This window comes from Ceratotherium simum, chromosome 24 (genome assembly GCF_057802395.1).
Source record: "Ceratotherium simum simum isolate JZ-2026a chromosome 24, ASM5780239v1, whole genome shotgun sequence".
In the NCBI taxonomy this organism is placed as follows: Eukaryota; Metazoa; Chordata; class Mammalia; order Perissodactyla; family Rhinocerotidae; genus Ceratotherium; species Ceratotherium simum.
The window spans coordinates 24,504,611-24,529,839 of NC_141923.1; the positions used below are offsets into that span (position 1 = coordinate 24,504,611).

The 25,229-nt window shown below is 36.5% G+C and overlaps 1 protein-coding gene across 1 annotated transcript in view; it reads right to left on the reverse strand.

Annotated features, from left to right (window-relative positions):
* The window catches only part of LOC101397659 (neurexin-3), a 964,554-nt gene that overhangs the window by 344,628 nt on the left and 594,697 nt on the right, over window positions 1-25,229 (reverse strand). Inside the window, exon 7 of the mRNA XM_087448107.1 lies at window positions 39-220. Within this exon, the coding sequence (XP_087304233.1) occupies window positions 39-220 (182 nt within the window). The remainder of the gene's footprint in view (window positions 1-38; window positions 221-25,229) is intronic.

The following is a 25,229-nucleotide window of genomic DNA, read 5'->3' on the forward strand; positions in this document are numbered from 1 at the left end:
GGAAGACAAGAGAATCCAGGCCAAGGCCCAGTACTCACTATGTGAAGCTGGAGGAAGTCGCCAAGGCCTGGAGCACTGTCGATGCGCACCAAGATGCCATCCTTCACGGTAGTGCTGAAGCCCACGGCAAGGCGGTCAGAGCGCGTGCTGGGCCTGTCATTGGCCGGCCAGGTGTAGAGGATGAGGCCTCCGCTTTTCCCAAAGATGTACGTAGCGCCAGCTGTGAAAGCAAGGAGAGAGGGAGCCATCAGGGCACTGCATCGCGTGTTGCCAGCTGTAGGCTCACTGTTGAGACTCTGCACAGACAGCTGCAGAGAGGAAACGGCCCCCACGTGCTGGTATTTGGTTACTGAGAGGGATGGTGTCCAAAGCCTCCGAAGGCAGTTGTCACTCCAAATTAAGATGCAGGCAAAATAAATTAATAACAAAACAAATGTTAGCGAGAGACTTTATTAACATCTTCAATTCCTGCTGCATAATGGCAGAGGGCAATTAACATGCTGTGTCTGAGAGCTTTGGTACGTTGTAACTGTCTTCCTCAACAACAGAACGGCTGGGATGGGCATGAGACAGAAAATGAGTTCTCCCATCTCTTAGCTATCAGAATATTCTGGTCAGTGGAGCTGGGAGCAATTCCAAGGATGCCTCACAAAACTGAGGAAGTCCAAAGCTATCATTCATTTCATGCTTGGACCTTCTACTATCCCCACAGAAAAGAAAGCTGTAGCCTGCGAAAACCGAGTTATGTGACTAAAAGCATTTGCCTATTTCACTATTATGTTGCTATAAAAAAGATGATAAAAATTAATCCAGAGGTCTTTTAAAAATTAACTTTTTTCCCCCCTAGTGGTGGTATTTATCTGGTATTATATAACATTTTCCATCTCTTTTTTCCAAACTAAATTTCGAAAAGAAGATATAAGAGACATAGAAAAAAAAAATCTGAGTGTAATGAATTTTGAACAGTGGTATCGTCAATTATTACTAGTAGATTTACCAGGGTTTTTACTATTTACTTGTGTTTTCCCTATTATTACTTACAAACCCAGGGGTTAGTAAGAATATACCGATGTACAGATACTTCGAAAACAAACAGGAAGAAAAACACAGAAAATATTTGCATCTTGTAAATTTAAAGAGTCTATTTTTAAAAACAAGTTTTTAAATCTGAATTTGGGAAAAAGCATTTAGATTTGGTAGCCTGAAGAGACTACCTCATTGTAGTTTCTATGGTGATAAGTATGTTACCCACAGAGAGTGTTTCCATATGTTACTCGTCTCAAAGTTCAAAGAACATTTGGCAACAGATTTTCTCGTGTGTTTCCCCCTGAACACGGTCCAATCCTTGAAACTATTTTAAAGTAACATTAGACAAGTATTCAGATATATTTAGCATTTACTAAAGTATCAAGCACTGGTCCACATTTACTTTATAGAGAATACTGGGTTGAATTATGGTGTTTGAAGAAGAAATGAGTTATGCAGCTTGTTTAGAAATAATAAAGTAAACTGCTATGAGGCTAGAATTAGGAGTATATGTCATACGTCATGCTTTTTATAAGCACTAAGCCATATTATATTCTGAGGCATATAGAATCTAATTTGTCCTCTTTGAAAGTTCACTGTCCTAGATGCTCCCATATGCTCAGTTTGTATATTACATGGAGCGTAACATTACTTTCCTTTTATGAATTTCTCAATCCTTAGGGGATGGTGTCTGAAAAGCCTTCCACAGTCATCTGGAGAATTTGGGGTTGTGGTATAGAAAGTTTATGATCAATTCTCTGTTCAAAACAATGTTTGCTCATCACTATCCACAAACACCCTCAAAGATTCTTAAAATTAGAAATGTGGATATAATGATTTACCCTTGATCTCTCTCCATCTGTGAAGAATTTGAATAATTCCCTTTCTGTAGATGATTACAAATGTCATCACTACTCCCTTTATTCTTTATTTGGAAAACTGAAGGTTGCTCAGTGATTAACATATAGAATCACCAAAAATGCAAATCAGCCTGTGACATTTTGTGGCCATTTATAAGATGTTATCATATTCTATCCTAAATATATAGTGGATTCTGCTACAGAGATAAACACATACTCTATCAGGAAATAATTTTGTCGCTATAAAAAGAGCAAGTCAAAAACTGATAACAACAACAGATAGGCATGGTGCTTTACAGTTGTAAAGACTTTTCAAATTCATTAGCTGGATCTTCACAACAGTTCCAAAGAATATTTCATTTGCTAACACTGTTTTGAAACAGAGACCCAATTATTTGACTTAAATAAGTGGCAGTTCCTTTAAGTCTCCAGCCTAACCCTCCTGGCTCTAAAAGTCTGTCTTCACCATATACCAATCACAGCTTAATATAATTATACAATAATCAATACCAAGAAACTATACCAATGATGTAAAATTGACTGTACTTCATTCTTTTCACATCTTCTCATAAGACCAAAGCAGATGAAAACAAATCTATAGCTCAAAATCTGACATGTTTTCAAAAGCTAGTCTGGCCTTCTCACCATACAATTAACTTTACAAGCCTTCTACTCCACTTATATTTTTTAACCACTGCCCTATTGTGTAATTCTCAATATAAAGGATATAAAGAGGAAGAACATTTTAAAAGATAAATACACAGTTTCTTATATGTAGTGGTTAGGGGGTCACCATGGCCTCAATTTTTAAGGAAACAAAGAACAAAACCTCACTATGACAATATTAGGGTAAGTAAATATAAAATCTGATTTAAAAAATTATTTTTATTGCTTCCATTGTTCTGAATTTAGGATGTCACTGTGTTAGATAATTCTAACTTTGTAGGTGAAAAGGACATAAAAGGTAAAAAGTCCTTAGCATACGGCTTATTCTGCTCTGTAGAAATAAGCATTAAAATATGTATTCTTGGTACTGAATTTGCTAGTAAGAGTGAATAAAGACCCTGAATGCTCCCATAGTCCAATGCTGGCTTTGGAGGAAGTTAATTAATAGTTAACAACTTTCTACTCTGATAACCTGTTATATTTTTCCTCTTTTTAGCTTTGCCATCTTGCATGGTTTTTAACGAGAAACTCATGATTTCTGTTAATTTTAATATAAAATGCCTAGAGTCCCAGGGGGAACATGGAATTATTTTGCTTTACGTTTTCAAATTGAAAAGTTAATTTTGTTACTTTTAAATGTAGATTACAAACCAACTTTTTGAGACGGTCTCAGGAACCGTAAGAATCCTCCTTAATCCATTAAAGATCCTCATTTCTGAGCCATGCCATACCACATCACGTGCTTTCTCCCCTGAGCCTAGTAGTTCTGATTGCTGGTTTCTCACTGTGCTCACTATGTTGGTGCTAAGATCATACATATTTATTAATAATTAGAACCATGTAAATTTCCTGCCTGGTAGCAAAAAATGATCAATTTAACTGAAGAAAAAATTGCTATGGTAGCATTTTGGCCATTTAACATTGCAGGATTTGCAAGTTTGCAAGCAGCTGAGGTTGCTTTGTTGAGTTCCAAAAACAGAGTATTTCTGGAATGAAATCTCCACACTGTCACCACTAACCAAGATAAAGTGGATACACTCCATCTTCAAATAGTCAACCAGTATGACAGGTTATTTAACATACCGCTTCTTTTGTCTCAAAAGCACCAAAAATGGGTTTGGCATATTGTTTTCATAATTGGCTAGCTATTTACTGGGATGGACCTGATGGTAATATGGCAGAGATGGATGTGAGGGTATGAATATGTGTGTTTTGGTGTGTATTCTGTGTGTAGGGTCGGAGAGATAATAGTAGAACAAACTCCACCGAAATCATAAAGGAGTTCCGGGGAGCAGTTTAATGTAGTTACACAATAAGCTGATTAAGTCATGATCTATGATTTCTCAAGGAGAATGAAGGATACATTTTTTTCCAGTTCACACATTTCTCCAATAAATAGTTCTTAAATCTTTGGTGCATGTTACTGCTTATTTTACAAGAATTTAATTTAATTGTTGATGGTGACTCAACTTTTCCTTATTTAGAACCACTTGGATAATTACAGTGATTGCTGTTTTAACTTACAAACCCCATGGCTCTGCCATTATGACATTGTTTCCATTTCCATTCTCATATCCAAGTAGCATACTACTTTACTGGGAGATATTAGCATACGTTAGCATATTACCAACAGGAAAAGAATCATGGTCCTGTTTAAAACTCACTTTAGATATAAAAATAATATATACATCCATATGTGTGTACATGTACATATGCATATATATGTGTATGTGTGTGAAAAATAAGGAAAGTTTAGTTAGAAAATCCAATAGACTACCTGGAATTCATTTGTTATTTTCCCCATCAAATAATTACAGATGAAATGGCTACAAAAAGCATTTAAATATAATATTGGTTGTATGTTTGTGTTTAAAAAAAAAGAAAGCAAAAAACAAACCAGCTTTCCCTGAAATAATTTTCAGGTGGTGTTAAAATGGAACTTGTCTGGAAGCATCTCCTAGGGGAAGCCTGAGAGAGTTAAATTTAAAGAGAACTAGATAATTTACTTGTGGGCAAGTGTAGCAGGTAGAATAACAGACTAAGTAAAAAAATAAGTATAAGTCTTAACGTGCAAACCACATGGTAGGTAAATGAGGATAAGACACAAGATGTCAGACTCCTACTCCAGTGTTCTTTGAACATTGCCTGAGAACTTAGTATAAAAATCTCTTGACACCAAGGTATATATGTGCCTTCCTCTATCATTTCAAGTTCCTTATTCCTTATTTCTATTATATTACTTTTTCATCAACCTTATCCCATTTGTGTTCTTTATTGTAAATTGGTAAATCCTTTTGGAAAATAAATGGACTATCAATGACATAAAATATATTATGACAGTTGATGTAGGCATTGCTATTAAATTAAAACTATCTTTTATTCATATCAATTACTATATAGCTAATAAAACCAAAATGGAAAGACTCTGAAAATGACAAATATCTCCTCTAGCAAACGGAGGCATAAAGCTCAAGGATCTTGTAATGACTGATGGCCTAAAGAATATAGTTTCTCCATTCTTTTATTTAGTTTGTTCCCCCCACACACCCCTGGCTGTTGTGGGAGTGTTCAGAACAGTAGAGCCTTATGTTTTCATAGCATTGAATAGTTTTCAAATTTCTTTCTTTGGGAGTATCTCATTTGATGCCTCTTCCCCTAATAGCCACAGAAGTGTTAATGGCAAATATTTTTGTTACTCTTGTGACGAAAAAAGGAAATGGAGGCTCAAGGAGATTAAACAACTTCATCTGGTGTTAGGTGGTGGTGGTAAGAGTAGATCCAGGTCTTTCATTTCTTGACTCTGCCCTCTTCTCCCCTCATAGGCTGTCCTGCAGACCCATGGGATCAAGCTTCCCTGAGGGAATCCCTGGATTCCAAGAGCTCCATAAGGAGAAGAGAATGAGTAACAGACGGAAAAACTACGAACAACAAAATCTCTGCGTTACAGAGGGAGCCACTAGGGACTACGAGGTAAGTGATACAGATTTTACAAACAGCCTTGCAATGTATTTCTTGAATGGATGGTTTATTATGATCTATTTTATCTACTCTGAATTTTTTGAAATAAACACCAAAACTGATGATAAAGTAGCCTTAAATAAAGCAAAACTGAAGAGACTGAACGTTAAGAGAGAAATTGCATCTATTTTAAAGGATATCCTTTATCTTTAGCAAAGAAATGATCAGATTTACTGCTCAGCTAACTGAGAAACTGACAACATTGCCTGAGTCAAGTATATCATCAGGAAGAGCCAAGCCCCATTTCTTAAACAATGTTCAGGCAAGGTGAAGGCTCCCTCCATATGGGGCAATTCCTTCCTTTCTTGAAGGAAGAATGATTAAAAGCAAAGGGCATTAAGCCAGAAAACACAGAGGCAACATTTCAGAGCAAGTCTCAGTATTCTGAAAGAAAGATTCCAACTCAGAGACTTCCCAGCAGAACAAAGATTGGTTCAGTTTAGTAGAAAATCTGCTTGGTCATGTTGGAATTCAAACTTCTGCACAGAGTGAAGCCGTTATATATTGTATTCAGTGTCAAAGATTCCCTAGAAGCTGATGGGGGAAAAATATATCAACAAAGTTCTACCTATTAACCCAAATTTTTACACGAATAAAAAAAGTCCACCGTTATTTAATTCCAGTGGTGAATATCACCAAAATAACCATTCTTCATGGATAATTATATGTTATGTACAAACCCCATTCTTGCAAATATGCTTGGTTGGACTTTTTGATGGGAAATGTTTTCACGGATTTTCCAGGGAGTCTGAAGGAACCAAATAATTGTGCTATTTCCAAATCTGATGCCAACTATTTAGATGGCCTACTGCTGTGATTCCTTATATACACCTGTATTCCCCCAAAGTTTGAGTAAAATAAAATCACACATAGTTTCTGGCCACTTTCACGAGTGCTGACCAACACTTCATGACCCTTTCCGAATCTCAGAGGTAATGACATTTTTAGAAACACATTACATCAGAAAAACATTTTAAAAAGTTAGTTTTACTCATCAGATTCCAGGATTCTTCTACTAGGAAAAAGAAGTTGATTAATGATAGCATAGTCAATGCTTTCCACATTGAAATTAATCTAAAAATAAAGCTTCCAGGGACACACTTAAATTCCTCCTTGCTTAGAAGAATTTTCATAAGCTCATTGTTTTTCCCTTGGGACAATTATTTCTTTCACAAACCTTTGGTAGTGCTCGACAATACTAATGATAATACCAATGTTAATACTAATATTAATACTCATACTAGCTATATGTATGAATCATTTATTATATATTATAGTATACAGTATACTATTTCAAATTCCTTTACCTTTCACTTTAGATATGGTTGCTGTATTAGTTTGCCAGGGCTGCCATAACGAGGTACCACAGATTGGGTGGCTTAAACAACAGAAATTTATTTCCTCACAATTCTGGAGGCTAGAATTCCAAGATCAAGATGTCAACAGGGCTGGTTTCTTCTAAGGCCTCTCTCCTTGGCTTGTAAATGGCCATCTTCTCCCTGTGTCTTCACTTGGCCTAGCCTCTTTACCGATCTGTGTCCTAATTTCCTCCTCTTATAGGAACAATAGTCATATTGGATTAGGGCCCCCCGTAATGACCTCATGTTAACTTAATTACCTGTTTAGAGGTCCTATCTCTAACTACGGTTACATTCTGAGATACTGGAGGTTGTGACTTCAACATATGAATTTGGGGGGAAAAATTCAGCCCATGATAGTCACTATCCTAGTTTTAAAGATGAGAGCAGCTCTAGAATGAGGTAAAATAACTTGCTCAAGATCTAGAGGAATCAGGAACTTAATCCAGATCTAATTCAATGATCTACATTCTTTTCATTATGCCAAAGTGAATCCCTAATATGCTTACCTTTTACCTCTACCTATGTATCTGTGTGGTGATGGGGATGATGATGGAGGAAAGGACAATGGCTTTCTAACATGTGGCAAAAAAACACACCAAAAACCCAGCAAACAAGATGGAAACTCAATTCCCTTACAATGGAAATGGTAGTATAGGGGAGATCATTTTATCTTATTTAAATGACAGTGGTGCTCTGTAAAGTACATAAAGTAAGGTCAGACAATAGGCTACTCCTGATTCGTTACACACACATAAAACTCCACGTTTTGAAGGGTGGACTCTACAATGAGGTTTATTTCAGAGATTCTCTCACAGCCAACTTAATTTAACTTTTATAATCAAGCTAGTTTCTTATATAGCAAAACAAAATAAGTCTTAGGAAATTGCACAGTGTTCATGTTCAAGAAAATGAATATTAAGTTTTATTGTCAAACAAAATGAAAATCCAGAACCTTTCTGTACCATGAGCTCCTGGAGGACAGGGCTGTTTAATTTATCTCTCTATCAACACTGTGAATGCTCAGGAAATAGATGTTGTTGAATTAATCAATAAAACTTGGCTCACCTATACTTTCATATCTTCACACTGTCATTTGGGCATCTGCTCATCAATCCATCTCAGCTTTTTGTCATTTCATCTCAATGTGGAAATATTTTATAAATACTCATCAGTTAGGGTTCACAACATCTCCTACGATGGAGTAGAACACAGCTTCCAATTTATAAAAGAAATCTAACCACAAAGACATGTGAATGATTTTTCTTTGGTGAATTTTTGACAGGCTTAGATAAGAAAATCACATCCATTTTTAGTCAAACTGTTTTATGTTACCCATCAGTTCCTAAATTACACTGCAAACTGTTTTTAGTAATATATATACATATATCTTATGTATCTATATGTATATATATAAAAATACATGTATCTATGAATACATCTTAGATTTAACTTAACAAGAATATATAGTAGAAAAGCAATATGACATTTTTAAGAATAGTAATGTTATCATTGTATTTTAGAGATCATTAAGTGCAAAGACCATATATACATTTGTCCTCAGGCAAAATATAAATGAATGAAAAGAAAAATAATCATTTTATAATTACTCATCAGCCTTTTCTGCAGCATTTTTTTTTGAAACACGTTCCTTCTGATGACATTTCATGGGACATAGTTAGAATAAAAGGGAGATTCGGAGCGCATTCATCTGTCTCCTTTTCTTCCTTTTATTCCACAGCTTTGAAATACTTTCTCTAATATGAGTAATCAAGGGATTTCTAACTACTGAATATTCTCTGAAAAGGAAATACAGATGAAGAGTGGTTGCTTATTTCCAGTACTTTGATTTAAATACCTGATTTATATGGACATCACACTTTCAAGGGGCAGGGAATATAAACAGATGACTTTGGTGTTTTGTGGCTATAATTCATAAAACCCGATTTTCCTAGAAAACTTGGCTAATATTTTTAAGACTAATGACTCTTGCTTCTATGAGACACATATCTCTTAAAAATAGAACCCATGTCAGAATTAAGTAAAGGGAAGAAACTTCAACTATTATGGTCCATTCTCCTATTCTATAACAATCATTTATCTTCACTGTGCCTCAGTTTCCCATGATTAAGAAGGTAGGTATAATACCTCTTCTATCTACTTGTCTCAAAGAGTTGGAGTAAGGATCAAAATAGCTAACATGTATACTATACAGAGCTCTAGAAATAGTTTAGCATATCCATTTTACGGTGATCACCTCAAGTTGAAGGGACTCCCCAAAGTTCTTGTGCCTGTAGGAGACCATTTTTCTATATGCCCAGCACATCTCCCCTCTTAATCTTGAAACATTAAGCCCCTTCACATGGAAATTACTATTTTCTCCCATACTAATCATGTGATTTGAATGGAAATTGTCAAGCCATTAACAGATTTTGCCCTTTACATACAGCTGATTGGCCAAAGTGTGGTGGATTAACACAAGTTAGACCAATCAGAGCACTTCACTGAATTTTTTGGTAACCTGAAACCAGAGAAACACTCCATCAGTACCTCTCTGATGATTAAGTAATGCCATAGAGGCTCATAGCTGCCATGGCCACTGTTTCCTGTCATGAGGAAGAAGATGTGAGAAAATAAACCCTGACTCAAAGAGTGAAGTCGAACTGTTGAGTCAAGAGTTGGACACAGACATTTGTGACATGGATGGACATTGCAAGTATTATGCTAAGTGAAACGAGTCAGAGGGAGAAGGTCAAATACCATATAATCTCACTCATAAGTAGAAGATAAAAACAACAACAAACAAACACATAGAGACAGAGATTGGATTGGTGGTTACCAGAGGGGAAGGAGGGAGTGAGGAAGGTGAAAGAGCTGATTAGGCACATGTGTGTGGTGATGGATTGTAATTAGTATTTGGATGGTGAACGTGATGTAATCTATGCAGAAATAGAAGTAAATGATGCACACCTGAAATTTACACAATGTTACAAACCAATGTTACTGCAACAAAAAAAAAAAATTAAAAGAAAAAAATAAACCTGCAGACAGAAAAAAAAAGAATTGGACACAGAAAATCTTATCATCTTTTGAGTACTTGGTTTTAATGGTTCATGTTGTGAAGTCGTACTTTTGTCTCTCTTATATAAAATTCTTAATAGCTAACTTGTTTAGTCTAAGCTAGTTCAAATTTTGTTTCTTTCACAACTAGAGAAGTGCTGGATAGTAAAGAATCCCTGGTACTATCACAGTGCCTGGAAGGCACAGGGGCACAATAAGTGCTTGCTAAATGAACTGGCAAAGAATGACCAAGATGATCAAGTGATAAGTTAGCCAGGAAATTAACCTGGCTAAGAAAAGGAGCACATTCAGTAATTCACATGCATTTCAAATTGGAGCCCTTGTAAAATTGATTGTGATCTTGTTGACAAAGAAATCTTTAATGATTTCCATAATTAGGTTATAGAATAGCATTTTTTAAGTATATATATTTAGATATATATATATACACGTAGACAGATATATATATATATATATCTCCAAAACCCCTATGATTAGAATATTAATGAAAAGAGACTGCTTTAATATCAAGTCCTATAAACTAAAGACAAGTCTTTACTCAGAATAAAATGCCTTAGATAATAATAAAGGAAATGAACATAAATGAACTGAACTTTCAACTTAAGCCATTATAAAAATGAATAAAATTAATAAGCTAGCATTTGATGATTAATAAAAGCTGGAATTTACCCAACATATTTTAAAAATAATAGAAGAATTAAAAAACCCAAAGCTTGTACTTTAAAATGTTAAAGAAAGTATACAAACACCTGAAAAACTAGAAATAAGAAAAACAAAAAAGAAAAAAATAGAACAGTAGAAATTATAAAAGAGATATAACTATAGATATAGAAAATATTAAAAATATAAAAGAATGTTTTATAGAACTTTAGAGAAATACATTTGAAAACCAGAAGAAATTGGTCATTTCTAGGAAAAATATAATTTGCCAAAAGTTTCTAAGAAAAAGTAGAAACACTCAATAGACTAATGACCACAGAAACCATTGGAAAGATGATTTGAGTTCTACTGTTTAAAAGATACAGGCCTGATGATTTTACAGGTAAGTTTTATCTAACTTTGAAAGAGAAGATAATTCCTAAGTTATTCAAATTAAAAAAACAACAGGCAAGGTTAGAAATTTCCCCCAATTCATTTACAAATCCATCGTAATCTTAATACCAACATCCAGTAAATATGCAGCATAAAAACTGAACAAAACACTTCAGACTAATTTCACTTATGAACATTGATTAAAAATTTTTATGAATAAACTTCAATGGTACATTAAAAGAATAATATATCATTCTAGGAATATAAGAAATAGTGTATTTCAATATAAAGGTATTTATTAGCAAAATTCATTACATCACCTACTTAAAGTATAATTAGAATATAATTTCATCCAGGATTTTAAAAAGTACTTGAAAAAACTTTAGCAGCCATTCCTTCAAAAACTCTAATTAAAACAGGAATTGAAAAACATACTCTAAATATGATAGAGACTATCAAAGACAAACTGTAGCATCATACTAAATAGTAAATTATATAGTCTTTGCCATTAAAATCAGGAAGATAGAGATGTTCATTATTGCAAGATTATTCAACATTGTTTTATAAGTTCTTACTAAAACATTAAAGCAATAAAATGAAATAAGCTGTAAAACATAGGGAAAGAATATAATAATTTTTTAAAAGATATGTTTGAATACATACACATCCCAAATAACTCATCTAAAAACTAAAATTAATGAGATAAATTGGTAAGTTGGTCCAATACAAAATAAATACATAAAAATCAATAGCTTGTCACCTTTGCATAGATGGTCAAATGATTTTCTACAAGAGTGCCAAGACCATTCAATGGATAAATGAGAGTCTTTTCAACAAATGATGCTGGTAGAACTAAATATCCACGTGCATAAAAATGAAGTTAGATGCTTACCTTATACCGTATACAAAACTTCATTTGAAATGGATTCAAAGACCCAACTGTAAGAGCTAAAACTACAAGATTCTTAGAAGAAAACATAAGGACAAAGCTTCATGACATTGAATTTGGAAATGATTTTTTAGATATGACACCAAAAGAACAGGCAATGAAAGAAAAAATAGATAAATTAGACTTAAAAATTAAAAACTTCTATATTAAAGGACACTATCAACAGAGTGAAAAGGTAACCCACAGAATGGGAGAAAATATTTGCAAATCATATATCTGATATGGGATTAATATCCAGAATATATAAAGCACTCCTACAACTCAACAACAACAAAACAAACAATCCAATTAAAAAGTGGGCAAAGGACTTGAATAGATAGTCTCCAGTGAAGGTACACAGATGGCCAATAAGCACACGAAAAGATACTCAACATCACTAATCCTTAGGGAAATGCAAATCAAAATCACAATGAGTTATCACTTCATACTCATTAGGATGCCTATTATCAAAACCACAGAAAGTAAGTGTTGACAAGGATGTGGAGAAATTGCAACCTTTTTGCACTGCTGGTGGGAATGTAAAATGGTAGAGCCACTGTGGTAAACAGTGTGACAGTTCCTCAAAAAATTAATATAGAATTACCATACGTTCCAGCAATTCCACTTTTAAGTGCATAACCAAGAGAATTGAAAGCAGGGACTCAAATTTATATTGTATACCAATGTTCATAGCAGCATACTTCACAATAGCCAAAAAGTGGTAACAATCCACTTTACATAAAGAAAAGCTATATAATGGAAATTATAATTTTTGGAGGACATAAATCATGTCCATATATGGAAATATACATGATGTTATTAGATAGGGAAAATAAAATATATCAATAGGCATGTTAATCGTTAAGGCACCACTAAATAGAATCTCAATTTCTTTTGAAGTTCACAAAGAAAAGTAAGTGTGTAAAATTTGCCGAGAAAATTTTAAAAGGAAGAATAAAGAAAGGAGACTTGCTTCAGTAGACTTTAATATTTACTAAAAAGTGATTATAGTAAAAATAACCTATTCTTAGAAGAAAGAGCACTAAATGCAATGGTATGTAAATGTCAAAAAAAAGAAATTTAGCAGCGTTATTCACAATAGCCAAGACTTGGAAGCAACCTAAGTGCCCATCAAGGGACGAATGGATAAAGAAGATGTGGTATATATACACAATGGAATACTACTCATCCATAAGAAATGATGAAATCCAGCCTTTTGTGACAACATGGATGGACATTGAGGGTGTAATGAAAAGTGAAATAAGTCAGAGGGAGAAGGTCAAATACCGTATGATTTCCTTCATTAAGTAGTAGATAATAACAACAATAAACAAACACATAGAGACAGAGATTGGATTGGTGGTTACCAGAGGGGAATGGGGGAGGGAGGAGGGTGAAAGGGATAATTCGGTACATGTGTGTGGTGATGGGTTGTAATTAGTATTTTGGTGGTGAACATGATGTAATCTATGCAGAAATAGAAGTATAATGATGTACACCTGAAATTTTTACAATGTTATAAACCAATGTTACTGCAATAAAAAAGAAAGAAATTTATTGAGTACCTTCTATGTACTAAGAAGAAAACTGTATGTGTAATGCAATATGATAAGTGCTATAGTAGAGATAACGTTCCAAATGAGATGGGAACCCATAGGAGAGAGTCACCAGCTTTAATAAAGACTTGTACTACGTAATGATTTTATATATAGGGTGAGAAATGATTACCACAATAAGTTTAGTTAACATCCATCACCTCACATAGTTAACAATTTTTTTTCTTGTGATAAGAACTTTAAAGATTTGTCCTCTTGACAACTTTCAAATATACAATACAGTATTGTTAGCTGTAGTTACCATGCTGTAATTTACATCCCAGAACTTATTTATCTTATAACTGGAAGTGTGAACATTTTGATCACCTTCACCCACTTCGCCCACCCCCCACGTCTTGCCTCTGGCAACCACCCATCTTTTCTCTATTTCTACGCATTTTGTATTTTTTAGATTCCACATATTAGTGAGATCATTATGTTGTCTACCTCCGACTAATATAAAGTTAGATGTCAATTGTATCTCAACAAAACTGGAAAAAAATACTTAACCTTGTGAAAAATAAAATGAAAATACGTCAAAGAAATAAAAAAAGAATTATACTGAGTCTTGGGGTGAAGGAATGTTTACCTGATTTTCAAGGTGAGGAAGGACATTCTACTTGGAGGCCATGAGGAAAGATGTATAAGAGCACAGTGTATTTTCAGAACATAAACAGCACCATCTCTTTTGGTTGGTGTGTAGGCTGAAGAGCTGAGAATAGCAAAGATAGCTCTGGGAAACAGGCTAGAGATCACTGTGCAGAGTACTGCATGCCATATTAAGGTATTTGTACCATAGTAGACAAGCTAGTATCTTACTAGACAAGCCAAGTGAATTCCTTATAGTGTGTGTTTTTTCAGTAACATAAACATTTCAAGGATTACACCTACAATAAAGTACTTTCCACCAAATGATATTTTAGCTCTCTGAAACACATAATTTCGATTTAGTAAATACATTAAAATCACTCCAAAGTAAAATATTTTTAAAGAACAATATTAATGTTTAAAAAGTTTGAAAATGACCACTTTGGTCAGTGGGGAAGCATGATCTTATTTGTGTTTGAAGAAAATAACTTTGGCTGCAGTGTGGAAGATGGAAAGAGATAAAAGTGTGTTCACATGGGTCTAGATGGAGACCATTGTAACAGCCAGAACATGACAGATGCAAGTTGAGACTGGGTCAGTGACAGTGAGAAAAGAGAGGAAGGAGTGGATATGAAACACATGAAGAATAAAAGGACTTGGTGATCCATTTGATATTTGGGGAAGAAAAAAGGGAGGAGTTGAGGTTCAGAGTTTTCAAGTTTGGGCAAAAAAATCTGTAGATAAAAAAAGGAAGCACAGGGGTGAGCCTGGTGGCATAGTGGTAAAGTTCAGCGTGCTCCGCTTCGGCGGCGCAGGTTTGCAGGTTCGGATCCCAGGCCTGGACCTACACCACTCGTCAAGCCATGCTGTGGTGGTGTCCCACATACAAAATGGAGGAGGATGGGCACAGATGTTAGCTCAGGGCCACTCTTCCTCAAGTAAAAAGAGGAAGATTGGCAATAGCTGTGAGCTCAGGGCCAATCTTCCTCACCAAAAAAAAAAAAAAAAAAGGAAGCATGGCTTGGAGTGTGAAAGTGACGTTTAATTTGGGAGTTACTGAGTTTTGTGTGCCTGTAGGATAATGGTTCCAGGGTTCGGTTAAAACTCCAGGATGATAAAGGATCACTGCCATGATTTTAAGCCCCAAATGAGACTGTGCTTTTGTGTCATCATAGAATGCACCCAGATCCCACTCGGATACTTCCCAAAAGCATATTGTTTGGCATTTGAAGGACCTGAAAGATTATGTAAATTTATTTGTTCAAATAATACCAACTGAACATATACTATTTGCCTTTCTCTCTGGTCTCCATCTATAGAAAAACACAGTTTGCATATGGTTTTAATAATAGTGTTTACGCAATGCTGCATCCTTTTCCTATTATTGTATTTGAACCTTTCTCTATATTATTATATTTGTCATTTTAAATGGTTGCATGATATTCCACGAGGTGATTGGCTCTAACTCTGCGCTCTTCTCCTGTTGAGCCCTTAGGCTGTTTGTTTTGTCTGTGGGTAAAACTTAGGGCAGGAGAGTACAATTTGGTACAATAATTTCCTCTGCTTATTATACATAACATTTCCATTCTTTTGAATAAAATTAATCTCCAGGAATATTAGGCCAAGTAGTTTTGCTCTTCTTAAAACAAAGATAGTCTACAGCCAAGAGTCACATAAGACACCAAAATGGATCAAAGTTGACTGCTTTTTGGTCAAAAGCCATTTTGCATTATTCATTCAACAAAACTTCATCCCTCGCCTCTTATTAATGGACAAACACATCATTGTGTTATTATGTAATATTTTGGTAACTAGTTTACAGTTTACTTTTTAAAACTGATTTCCTCTGAAGATGTAACCTCCTAATTATTTTAATATTTTATCCTCTTCAAAGCCTCAGCTTATAGCTTCAATTTTTCTTCCTTTATTATTTTTAGTAAGACAATTGCCCTTTGCTAATGTTTGGTGATTCTTATCCCACCTGCCTAATTAAATATATTTCACATACATCCTCCATCTCAGTCTCTCTGTCTCCCCTCAGCACTCCCCTATCCTTTGAAAGTGAGCCTGTTCCCCAGGTCCTAACAATAAAAACAATTTTTTAATTTATTCTTCACCCTGGACCTTGTGGGAGGTGACTGCATTATCTCTACTTTTAAAAATTGCCCTCTAATCACCAGGCTCTGGAGTGAGGCGCTTCCTACACCTGCCCTTATGCGTTTATTCACAAAGCCCCCTGCTGCAAGTCTATAAAAACTAATTTCCCAGGCTCTCTTCTTAGTTTTAGTATGATAACTTTAGCATTGATTCAACAGTACAGATATGACATTCTGCAAATAAACAGCAGCAACGTCCATCAAAGCTTGAAGATTTGTTATGATGGATCTATTTAGACACACCAGTCTCTTTTTAGAAAATGCAATTTTATGGAAAAATACAAGATAATTGGTCTTCAGCTCTTGCGATAAACTCAGATAGCACCTGCCATATTTAAATTAATACAGTGCTTCTCCCTGTTAGATTAGGCCTTCTGATTAAGTCAGTCGTGTAAAACGATGCAGAGATTGCCCATGTGCCCTCGGACTGAAAGATGTTTTTTGATGTGGGTATTTTTTTTTTAAATGATGTGATACTTGTCCATCTACTCAGTAGAGGAGATTGAAAGTTCTTTATTCAGCCACATATCCTATCTGTCCTTATCTCTCAGCCTCACCTTTTGCCTCACATTGTGTCACAGAGGCGGCAGCTTTTCTTGGGCACTGGAACATTCTCCAAAGCAATGACCTAGTATCTGAAGCCTCTGCGTGAATACCGGGTCTGCTTCCCAGAAGGCACCTACACATCACTCTCGAGGATTTATTCCCTTTCCCATTGTCCCCGTTTCCTCTGACTCTGGCTGCCACGGTGCAGATCAAGAAACTCAGAGAACAGCTTTGCTCCTTTTAATCTCTCTTAAACCAGCAGCAAGAACGAATCAGACCCACAGGGCTGGAATAGCAGAATGTAAAGTGCCAAGGCTGGCATTTCAATCGGCCCTCCCACGTCCAGAGAATGCTTGGATAAGGAGGAGTTCACTTCCAGGTTCCCTCCAGGGGACAAATTAAGGCTCAAAGATGGGGCCGGCCCTGTGGCTTGGTGGTTAAGTGCGCGCGCTGCGATGCTGGTGGCCCGGGTTCGGATCCCGGGTGCGCATCGAGGCACCACTTCTCCGTTCATCCTGAGGCCGAGTCCCGCATACAGCAACTAGAAGGATGTGCAGCTACAACACACAACTATCCACTGGGGCTTTGGGGGGAAAAATAAAATAAATAAAATCTTAAAAAAAAAAAAAAAAAAAAGGCTCAAAGAATCTACCTGCATTGAAGCAATTGGTGACCTAGAGGCACGGCTGGTATGACTTCTTCAGTAAGAAAGGAATACATTTCCTCTGAAAGAGGTCTTCTTACTGGTCACAACCAGTGATGATCCAATTTCCCTAATTTACCCATTTAACTTGATCCCTTAACATGTGCCCAAAGTTTTACTTTAAAGTGAACATTCTTCCTCAAGTCATAAGCTTTGGGGAGAAGCCCACAAACGGAAGGGGCACAAAGACGTCTTGTGTTTACTATGCGGAAATAATGGATCATAGATCACACCGTTATTTTAAAAATTATCCATATTTCACAGTCAAAGATGACAATGCAGACCCAGCACCCGTGTTATGCTGGAGATTGTTGCCCAGCAGGAGTTAGGAATTTCATGGACATGATTAATTTATGAGTTCCTTGCAGGTGTTGAAGATGTCATGTGCTTCTTTGTGTCCCTGTGATGGCTGAGTCCCATGCTGGACACACAAAATCATGTGGTGTGAGAGCTAGAAGGAGAACTTGAGAGACACTATTTGACGTCCTCGTCTATAGATGCAAATACTAAGGCCCAACGAGGTTACAGAATTGTCCCAGGTCACTGTTGATGAGAGGCAGAGCCAAATTAGACCTCTCTTCTGACTCCAGTCCACTGCCCATTCTGTATTCTTTCTGCTGTCTCTAAAGTAAGTGCTTAAGAAAAAACTTGTTTATTAATCAATTTTAATTCATCCATTTATGCTCCATCACTTAATGATACTGTTTAGCTTGTAAGAATCACTATGGAACAGGTGAAATGTATGTGTGTATGAGAGAGAAAGAGAGAATATGTATATGTGTGCATATATGACAAAAAATGATTGCAGGGGAGAAGACAGAAGTCAGACCACATGTCTTATACTCTGTTACATCAGTATTTAGGCTGCATGTGTATGCTTTATTGGGTATATAATGATCTGAAGCCTTACATTTGAATACATAACATAACAAATCACATAGAAAGGAGTCTTGTTCTGATTCATTATTCTTAGTCCACAAGGTAGTGAAGGCAAAGAGAAGTGAAAATATCTGAAAAAGTTACAGCTCAATTACTGCAGAATTTAAGCTAAAGCTGGAATTTCTCTACTCCCTGGACAAGGATCTACTTTGAGCTTTATGGCATTTTTTTTCAAATCCTAAGGTCTCCATCATAGTGGAATAGTAAACTGAAGTGCTAGTCTGCAGATCTGTGCAGTCTCAACGAGTGTAAAGCTGACAACAGAATGCTCCTTCGATCTGATGCTAGAGAACTTGGGAGGCAAGAAACGAGAGGGGGTTGGAAGGGGTGTGCTACAATCTGAATGGGATCTCTTTAAAAGCACTGTGCAGCAGGAAAGACAAGTATAATGGCTATTTAATCATCTTCACTATGAAGTGCCAATTCTTTAGACTCTTATGACATTCATGAATGATGCAGGAGGCAGACATGATGAATGCAGAGCAATTCCCTGCGACAGACAATTTCAGGGAATTTATGCCCCCTCCCCCCAGGACAAAAGGGCTCCTGGGCTCAGTTATCATTTGTTCTGGGAGAGAATTTACAGTCTCGCCAGCAACTCCTTTTACCCTACTCAATAAAGCGCTTATTTTGATATACTGACTGTGATTGTTCAAGAACAACTGTATCCTTGGAAATTCATGTGCAGTGAACAGTCTTGTTGGCTCACTTTCCTTCACTTCATGCACTTTTGTCAATTTCCAGGTTCTATAACCTAAAGGGCTTAGATACAGGTCTCCAAATCACATGTCCACCTATTTGGTCAGAGATACACACACACACACACACACACACACACACGCGTATATATGTCTCTGAATATGTGTGTGTGTCTACACACACATATACACATACATACACAATACACACACAGGTTACTCTTTAACATCTGAAAGTTCAAATGCTGTTTGAGTGCTTTCTGAGTCAGAGAATTCTTTAGTGTATGGCTACATGCACTGTTAAATATGTAATAAAAATCTTACTCTGTATCCCTTGCCCACAGATAATCTGCATGTGGATAGTAAATTAGTTGAGACATTAACAAATATTTATTAAGTTCCTACTATATGCTCTGTACTTTTCTGGGTGTAATAAAGTCCTTGCCTTAATGGAGATGATACTCTTATAATGAAGGCAGACAAAAAACAAACAAATAAATGTATAATATAATGTCTGGAGTTTGAAGTGCTCATAAAGCATGGTCAGGGGATAATTTTGTTGGAGGAGGCCTGTTTTAAATGAGATGGGCAGGCCAAGCCCTGTGAGGTGATGGCAATAGTGACCTGAGTGCAAGGAAGGACGTCATGTGCCTTCTGAGGAAAGAAGGTTCAAGGCAGGGGGAACAAGAACGAAGGACTGAAGTCAGAAATGTGCTTGGCTTGATGAGATGCAGCAAGGAAACCAGTATGGTTGGAGTGAAGGGCCCAGGGGGCAGAGTGGCGAAAAAAGACTGGTGAAGTAAAGAGAGACCAGATTACACAGGGTCTCACAGGAAGTGCCTCATGTGAGGGCGGTCCTCGTCTGATTCCACTCTGAGATAATTGCACAGCTTTATTCATAACATTTTAAGTCACTCATTGAAAATCAGACTTAAGAGAAAGCTGACCAGGATGGAGAGAGGCCCCAAAGTGCCGTTGTATGAGGAACAATCGAATAAGCTCAGAAGCCCTTGGAAGCCAGACAGGGCTGCCGTCTTCAAATACATAGGATGTCATATAGAAGAAGGACAATGCTGCTTTGGAAGGTAGAACCAAGAATAATGGGTGACAGAAATTTCATTGCCAGATGTGTTCCAGCAGAGGTGGAATAGTCACTTTTCGGGGATGTCTGCAGGTACTTTCTGATAGTTCCAAAAGGAGCATTGCCAAGAAAGGAAGAATACATGAAAACAGAAATGTTGGACTCTGGTAGAACAAATACATTCATCTAAATTAATCATCTAACTGTTCTTAATTTAAAAAGTCGTTTTCCTTTTCCGCAAATTGCTGCTACATCTCTGTTAAGAAAATCAGTAGCCGTTTTTGGAAACATGAAAATTCTACAAAGCCATATATTCCCAACGAATACTCTAACACAGTTGGCAGAAACATCCCGGCGGCTATATTCTCAAGAATATTTTTGGTGTAGGATCTGTCTTCTAGGAAAATCCTACTAATAAAATCATCCATTTGAAAATATTCCTTTGATAATTGAAATAGTGGCCAAACATAGCTCCTTTCTTCTCATCATGAAAACCCCAGGAGAAGTGGTGGGAAGAGAGCAGGCGGAAAATGGTCCTTCAAAGTCCTGGTAGATAGGCAAAACCATTTTCTCACTATAGATTTTCTATAGTGTCTAAGATTTTCTTTCTTAAAGGAACTTAATCCTGAAACAGCAATAATACTGAGGGTTAGAGTTCACAGGTCGGGGGAGCTATGGCTAAAAATTTTTCTTTAAAAAAGTCTTCAGGGCCCAGCCCTGTGGCCTACTGGTTAAATTCAGTATGCTCCACTTTGGTGGCCAAGGTTTGGTTCCCGGGTGCAACCCTACACCACTCATTGGTGGCCACACTGTGGCAGTGACCCACATATAAAATAGAGGAAGACTGGCACAGATGTTAACTCAGGGCAAATTTCCTCAGCAAAAAAAAAAAAAATCTTCAAAAATGTTTTCTTTTCATTGTCCCACTGCTTCTTAATAGAAAAAGAAATACCTACTTATACACTAGAGCTCATTATGAGGAAGCTGCCTTTAAAGTATTTTAAAGGAGAGAAAGTATTTACCTAGTATTTTGGATTAAGAAAAGTTCAAGGAAGGAAGAAAGGAAGGGAGGGAAGGAAGAGACAGAGAGAGAGAAGGAGGGAAGATTAGGGGGTTCCTTATAAGAATCACAAAATAAGTCCTCTGCTATATTCTGCATAAAATATTCCTGAGTTAATACTTTTTTTTCCAGGGTAAGTTTCTGTAATTTTAATGTGGCTATAGAAGAGCAACAAACATAATGAAAGGGCTGAATAAATAGAACAAATGTGGATAAGTTTAGGAAAGTGAGAGTCTCTAGAAAAGAAAGCAAAAGAATAAATTAATTACTGTTTGGGGAGATAAAAGTGTTTTTTTTCTGAGATAAGGTCTTCAGAAAAAGGCTGTGCGTTACATATGCGGAGAGCAGAATAAAAAGTAACAGAAAGAAAGGCAGGCAAAACAAGGAAGACTTTCTTGACTCTCAGGGGTTAAAAAACCATCACAACAACAAAAAACAAAAACTGAAATTAGTTACTGAAGGAGCCCTAGAGGTCTCCAATCCAGCAAAATTTCCACCATCTCACCTCATCACTCTTTATCATATAAACCCTTTGTATTTTATTTGTGATCTTCATTAGTTTTTGTCTGTCTCTCTCTAGTAGAATGTAAACTCAATAAAGACAGAAACTTGTTTTACTCATTACTAAAACCCTAAAACATTGCAAGTCATCTCACAAACTTTCATTTAATGATGCTGAATCAATAAATGGATCTGTAAGGAGGCTTGTCCCTTGAAATAGGGGCATAGGTTGAATTATCTACCATCACACATTGGCCATCAGTCCTTACCACTCTCCTGCTTACAATTCTCAAATGGATTCCAATTGCCTCAGAATAAAATTAAACTCCTTACAATGGTCCCAAATGTCCTCCATGATCTGGCTCTTGCCATCCTCTCCTACTTCACCTGGTATCATACGCCCCCTTAGCTCACTCTCCTCCAGACACTGGGATTTCTTCTACTCTTCCAACAGGTAAATGCCATAATGGTTTCTGAAACCTTTGCATTTGCTCTTTTCTCTTCCCCCAGATCTTTACATGGGTGACTCCTTCTTATCAATCAAGTCTCAAGTCAAAGATAACTTCTTGAGAGGCCTTTCTTGAGCACATAACCAAAGGTAACAACTTCCCCCCATTCCTGGTAATCATTCTCTATCCCATAAGCAGTAATATTTTCTCCACAGTGCTTACCACATCTTTTCTTTCTCCACTGACTAGAATGCAAGTCCATGAGAATAGATGTCTGTCTGTCTTGCTCACTACCATAGCCTCAATGATCCAAATTATACCTGGCCCAGAGAAGCCACCCAATAATATTTGGGGTACAAATGAATACATCTTTAAGAAAATTTGTTCTTAAAAATAAGACTTGGAAATTTCCAAAGTCCCTTCAAACTATCATTTATAGCTATCACTGCCATATATTCCTTAGTGCTCCTTTGATTCCTGTTAAACCTAAGACACATAAAACGATGCTTATTTTCACAATCCTCATCATATGTTAGTCTTTATTTGATTCATATTTAAAATGAAAAGAATGATAGTGACTTATCTATACTTTGTATGTGATTAGAGGCATTAATTAATGTACACAAAATCATATTGAACTTATCCAAGGGGAGGGACACCACAAATCTAAAGCAGTGGTATGACCATTATTAATTTGTGGCTCCTATAACAAAAGTTTTAATCAGTATTTTTTCCACCTGATGGAGTGCCAAGTGTGGGTCACTCAAAAGACAAGGGATAGACATTGCTTTTTGGATAAGACTCTTTGGGGCAACCTGTCTCCAAAGGTATGGGAATAAAAAAGCCAAATTCAGTGGAATCAACACTCTCAGCCCAATGGTTCATATAAGTATTTTTCAGAGGAGCTGGATAAATAAACTCTGAAAATCCTTTTCTTTCTTTCTCTCTGCTGTAAATGCAATATATTGATTCAGGTCCCACTATTTCATGGCAGTCACATGCTTCAGTAATACAGAGGATTTATTTTCATCCCTTCATCTCAAGGAGCTGAGGCTGCTCTTAACCCCCATAATGAACAACTCCTTTTCTCCTCCTCCTCTTTTCCTTCTATAGCTAGTACCCTGACAGTCGGATAATGAGGATAACAAGATGACTATGACATAAAACACTCCATTTCCATTTATGTTAATATTTTTCACTTCTCCAAGGCCAGTGGGGAAAAATTCTAAGGCATACATTTGCTGGCAGTAGACAGGATGAACTAGGGTGAGTAGAGCGTAGTGAATCCAATTGTTTACTTCATAATGAGAAGTAATTGATGTTGAGAATTGAAAATAGCTAAGAATTTTTTAAGAGTAATAGATAGTTTAGGATTTTTCTTGCCCTGATAGATTCCTCATTCAGCACACCATAAGGAAATTCTCCTTTATTAAGCAATTTTAAATGCTTTAGAACCTTTCCTTTTGGAAAGTGATCCCGTTTGTTCAAACAGAAAGACCTTTAAACTAGACAAGTATTCTAGTTTTGTCTTTGCTATTGGCTGGACTGTAACATTGGTTAAATTTTGTAATCTCTCTTTGAGGCTACATATTTGGCAACTCTCATTCATCCCACAAGATGCAGTACGGGATCATCTTCTCTGTGAAGCTTTTTCATCCATTCAGTCTGCCATCTGGCTAACATTTATTAAGCACCTTCTATTCCTTCAGTGAATACTTATTTAGATCTAGCATAGGCTGGACTTAAAATAAGTGCTGGGGACAACAAAAAAATAAAAGTGGGAAAAAAATGTTAGCCTTTCCAACCCACCAACCCCAAATGATTTTGTGTCTCTTTATCCTTCTTCTGGCATATAAGAGGAGCTCAATGATATTATAAGTGAAGATGCTGAACACATGAATGTCATAGTTTCCTCATTTGCGCATTGAGGATATGAAAGGACATGAACTCTAAGGGTCTCTACTGCTCTGACATCATATGATTGTAAATGACTTTTCATCAACTGAAGTGGTACCAAAGATAACTTTGACTAGTTGACAAGCCCACGCTGCAATGAACTATTACCAAGCTGTGTCTGAACTCTTTGAAGTGGAAATTATGCACACGATGCCAGCTGATCCTAGCAAGTCACAGATGCTGCCTTTGGCCTCACCTGCTCATTTCTGTCCCCACTGGGAGGATTGCCACAAACACTAAACGTCACTGGGAAGTGCAGTGCAGGGATGCAGGCCTTTCAGGGCAAGCCTACAGACACGGATCACGTGATGCAGCTGAAGGTCTAGGGCATCCCTGCTCACTTACAGTGGCCTACCAGAAGATACAATGAAGAAGCAAAAAGGTAAGTCTGTGTTTACAAGACTCTCAAATAGGTGGACAAAAGAGAAAAGGAAAAATCAGCAAATCAGGCTTGATGTGGAGACCCAACATTAGTGTCTTTTCTTTCACTTGAAGTTAGGTACAAAATCTCAAACATCTGCTTTTTGTGAATAAAACAAAAAAATTATTAGGGTTTATCCACGTTTCTTCCAGAACCTATAACACTTGCTAAGTGTCCTCCCTAGTTGCCTAAGAAGGCTAGAGGGGATAATCTAAGCAAACAACACAATGATTAGATCCTCATGAGTGCTCTGTAACTGTTGGTTATTTTTATTAGCCTTAGCATTATTGTTGCCATCTTTTCCTTTTTCTGAGTCATTATACAGGGAATGCTTAAATTGGTGGAAAAAATAATTAATGGAGTATCTATGATTCCTTGTCTTCTTCATTGCAATGCCCTTGACCATATGCCTTCTATGGCCCCAGCCCTGACACTGAATACACTCACCTAGAATGAGGAGAACAGGAAATAAAGCAAGTATGGGAGAGAAAATGAGATAGAACAATAACAAACAGCGTAACAGCACAGGGGCTGGTAAAACATGCATCCAGGATTTAGAGGAGAAGG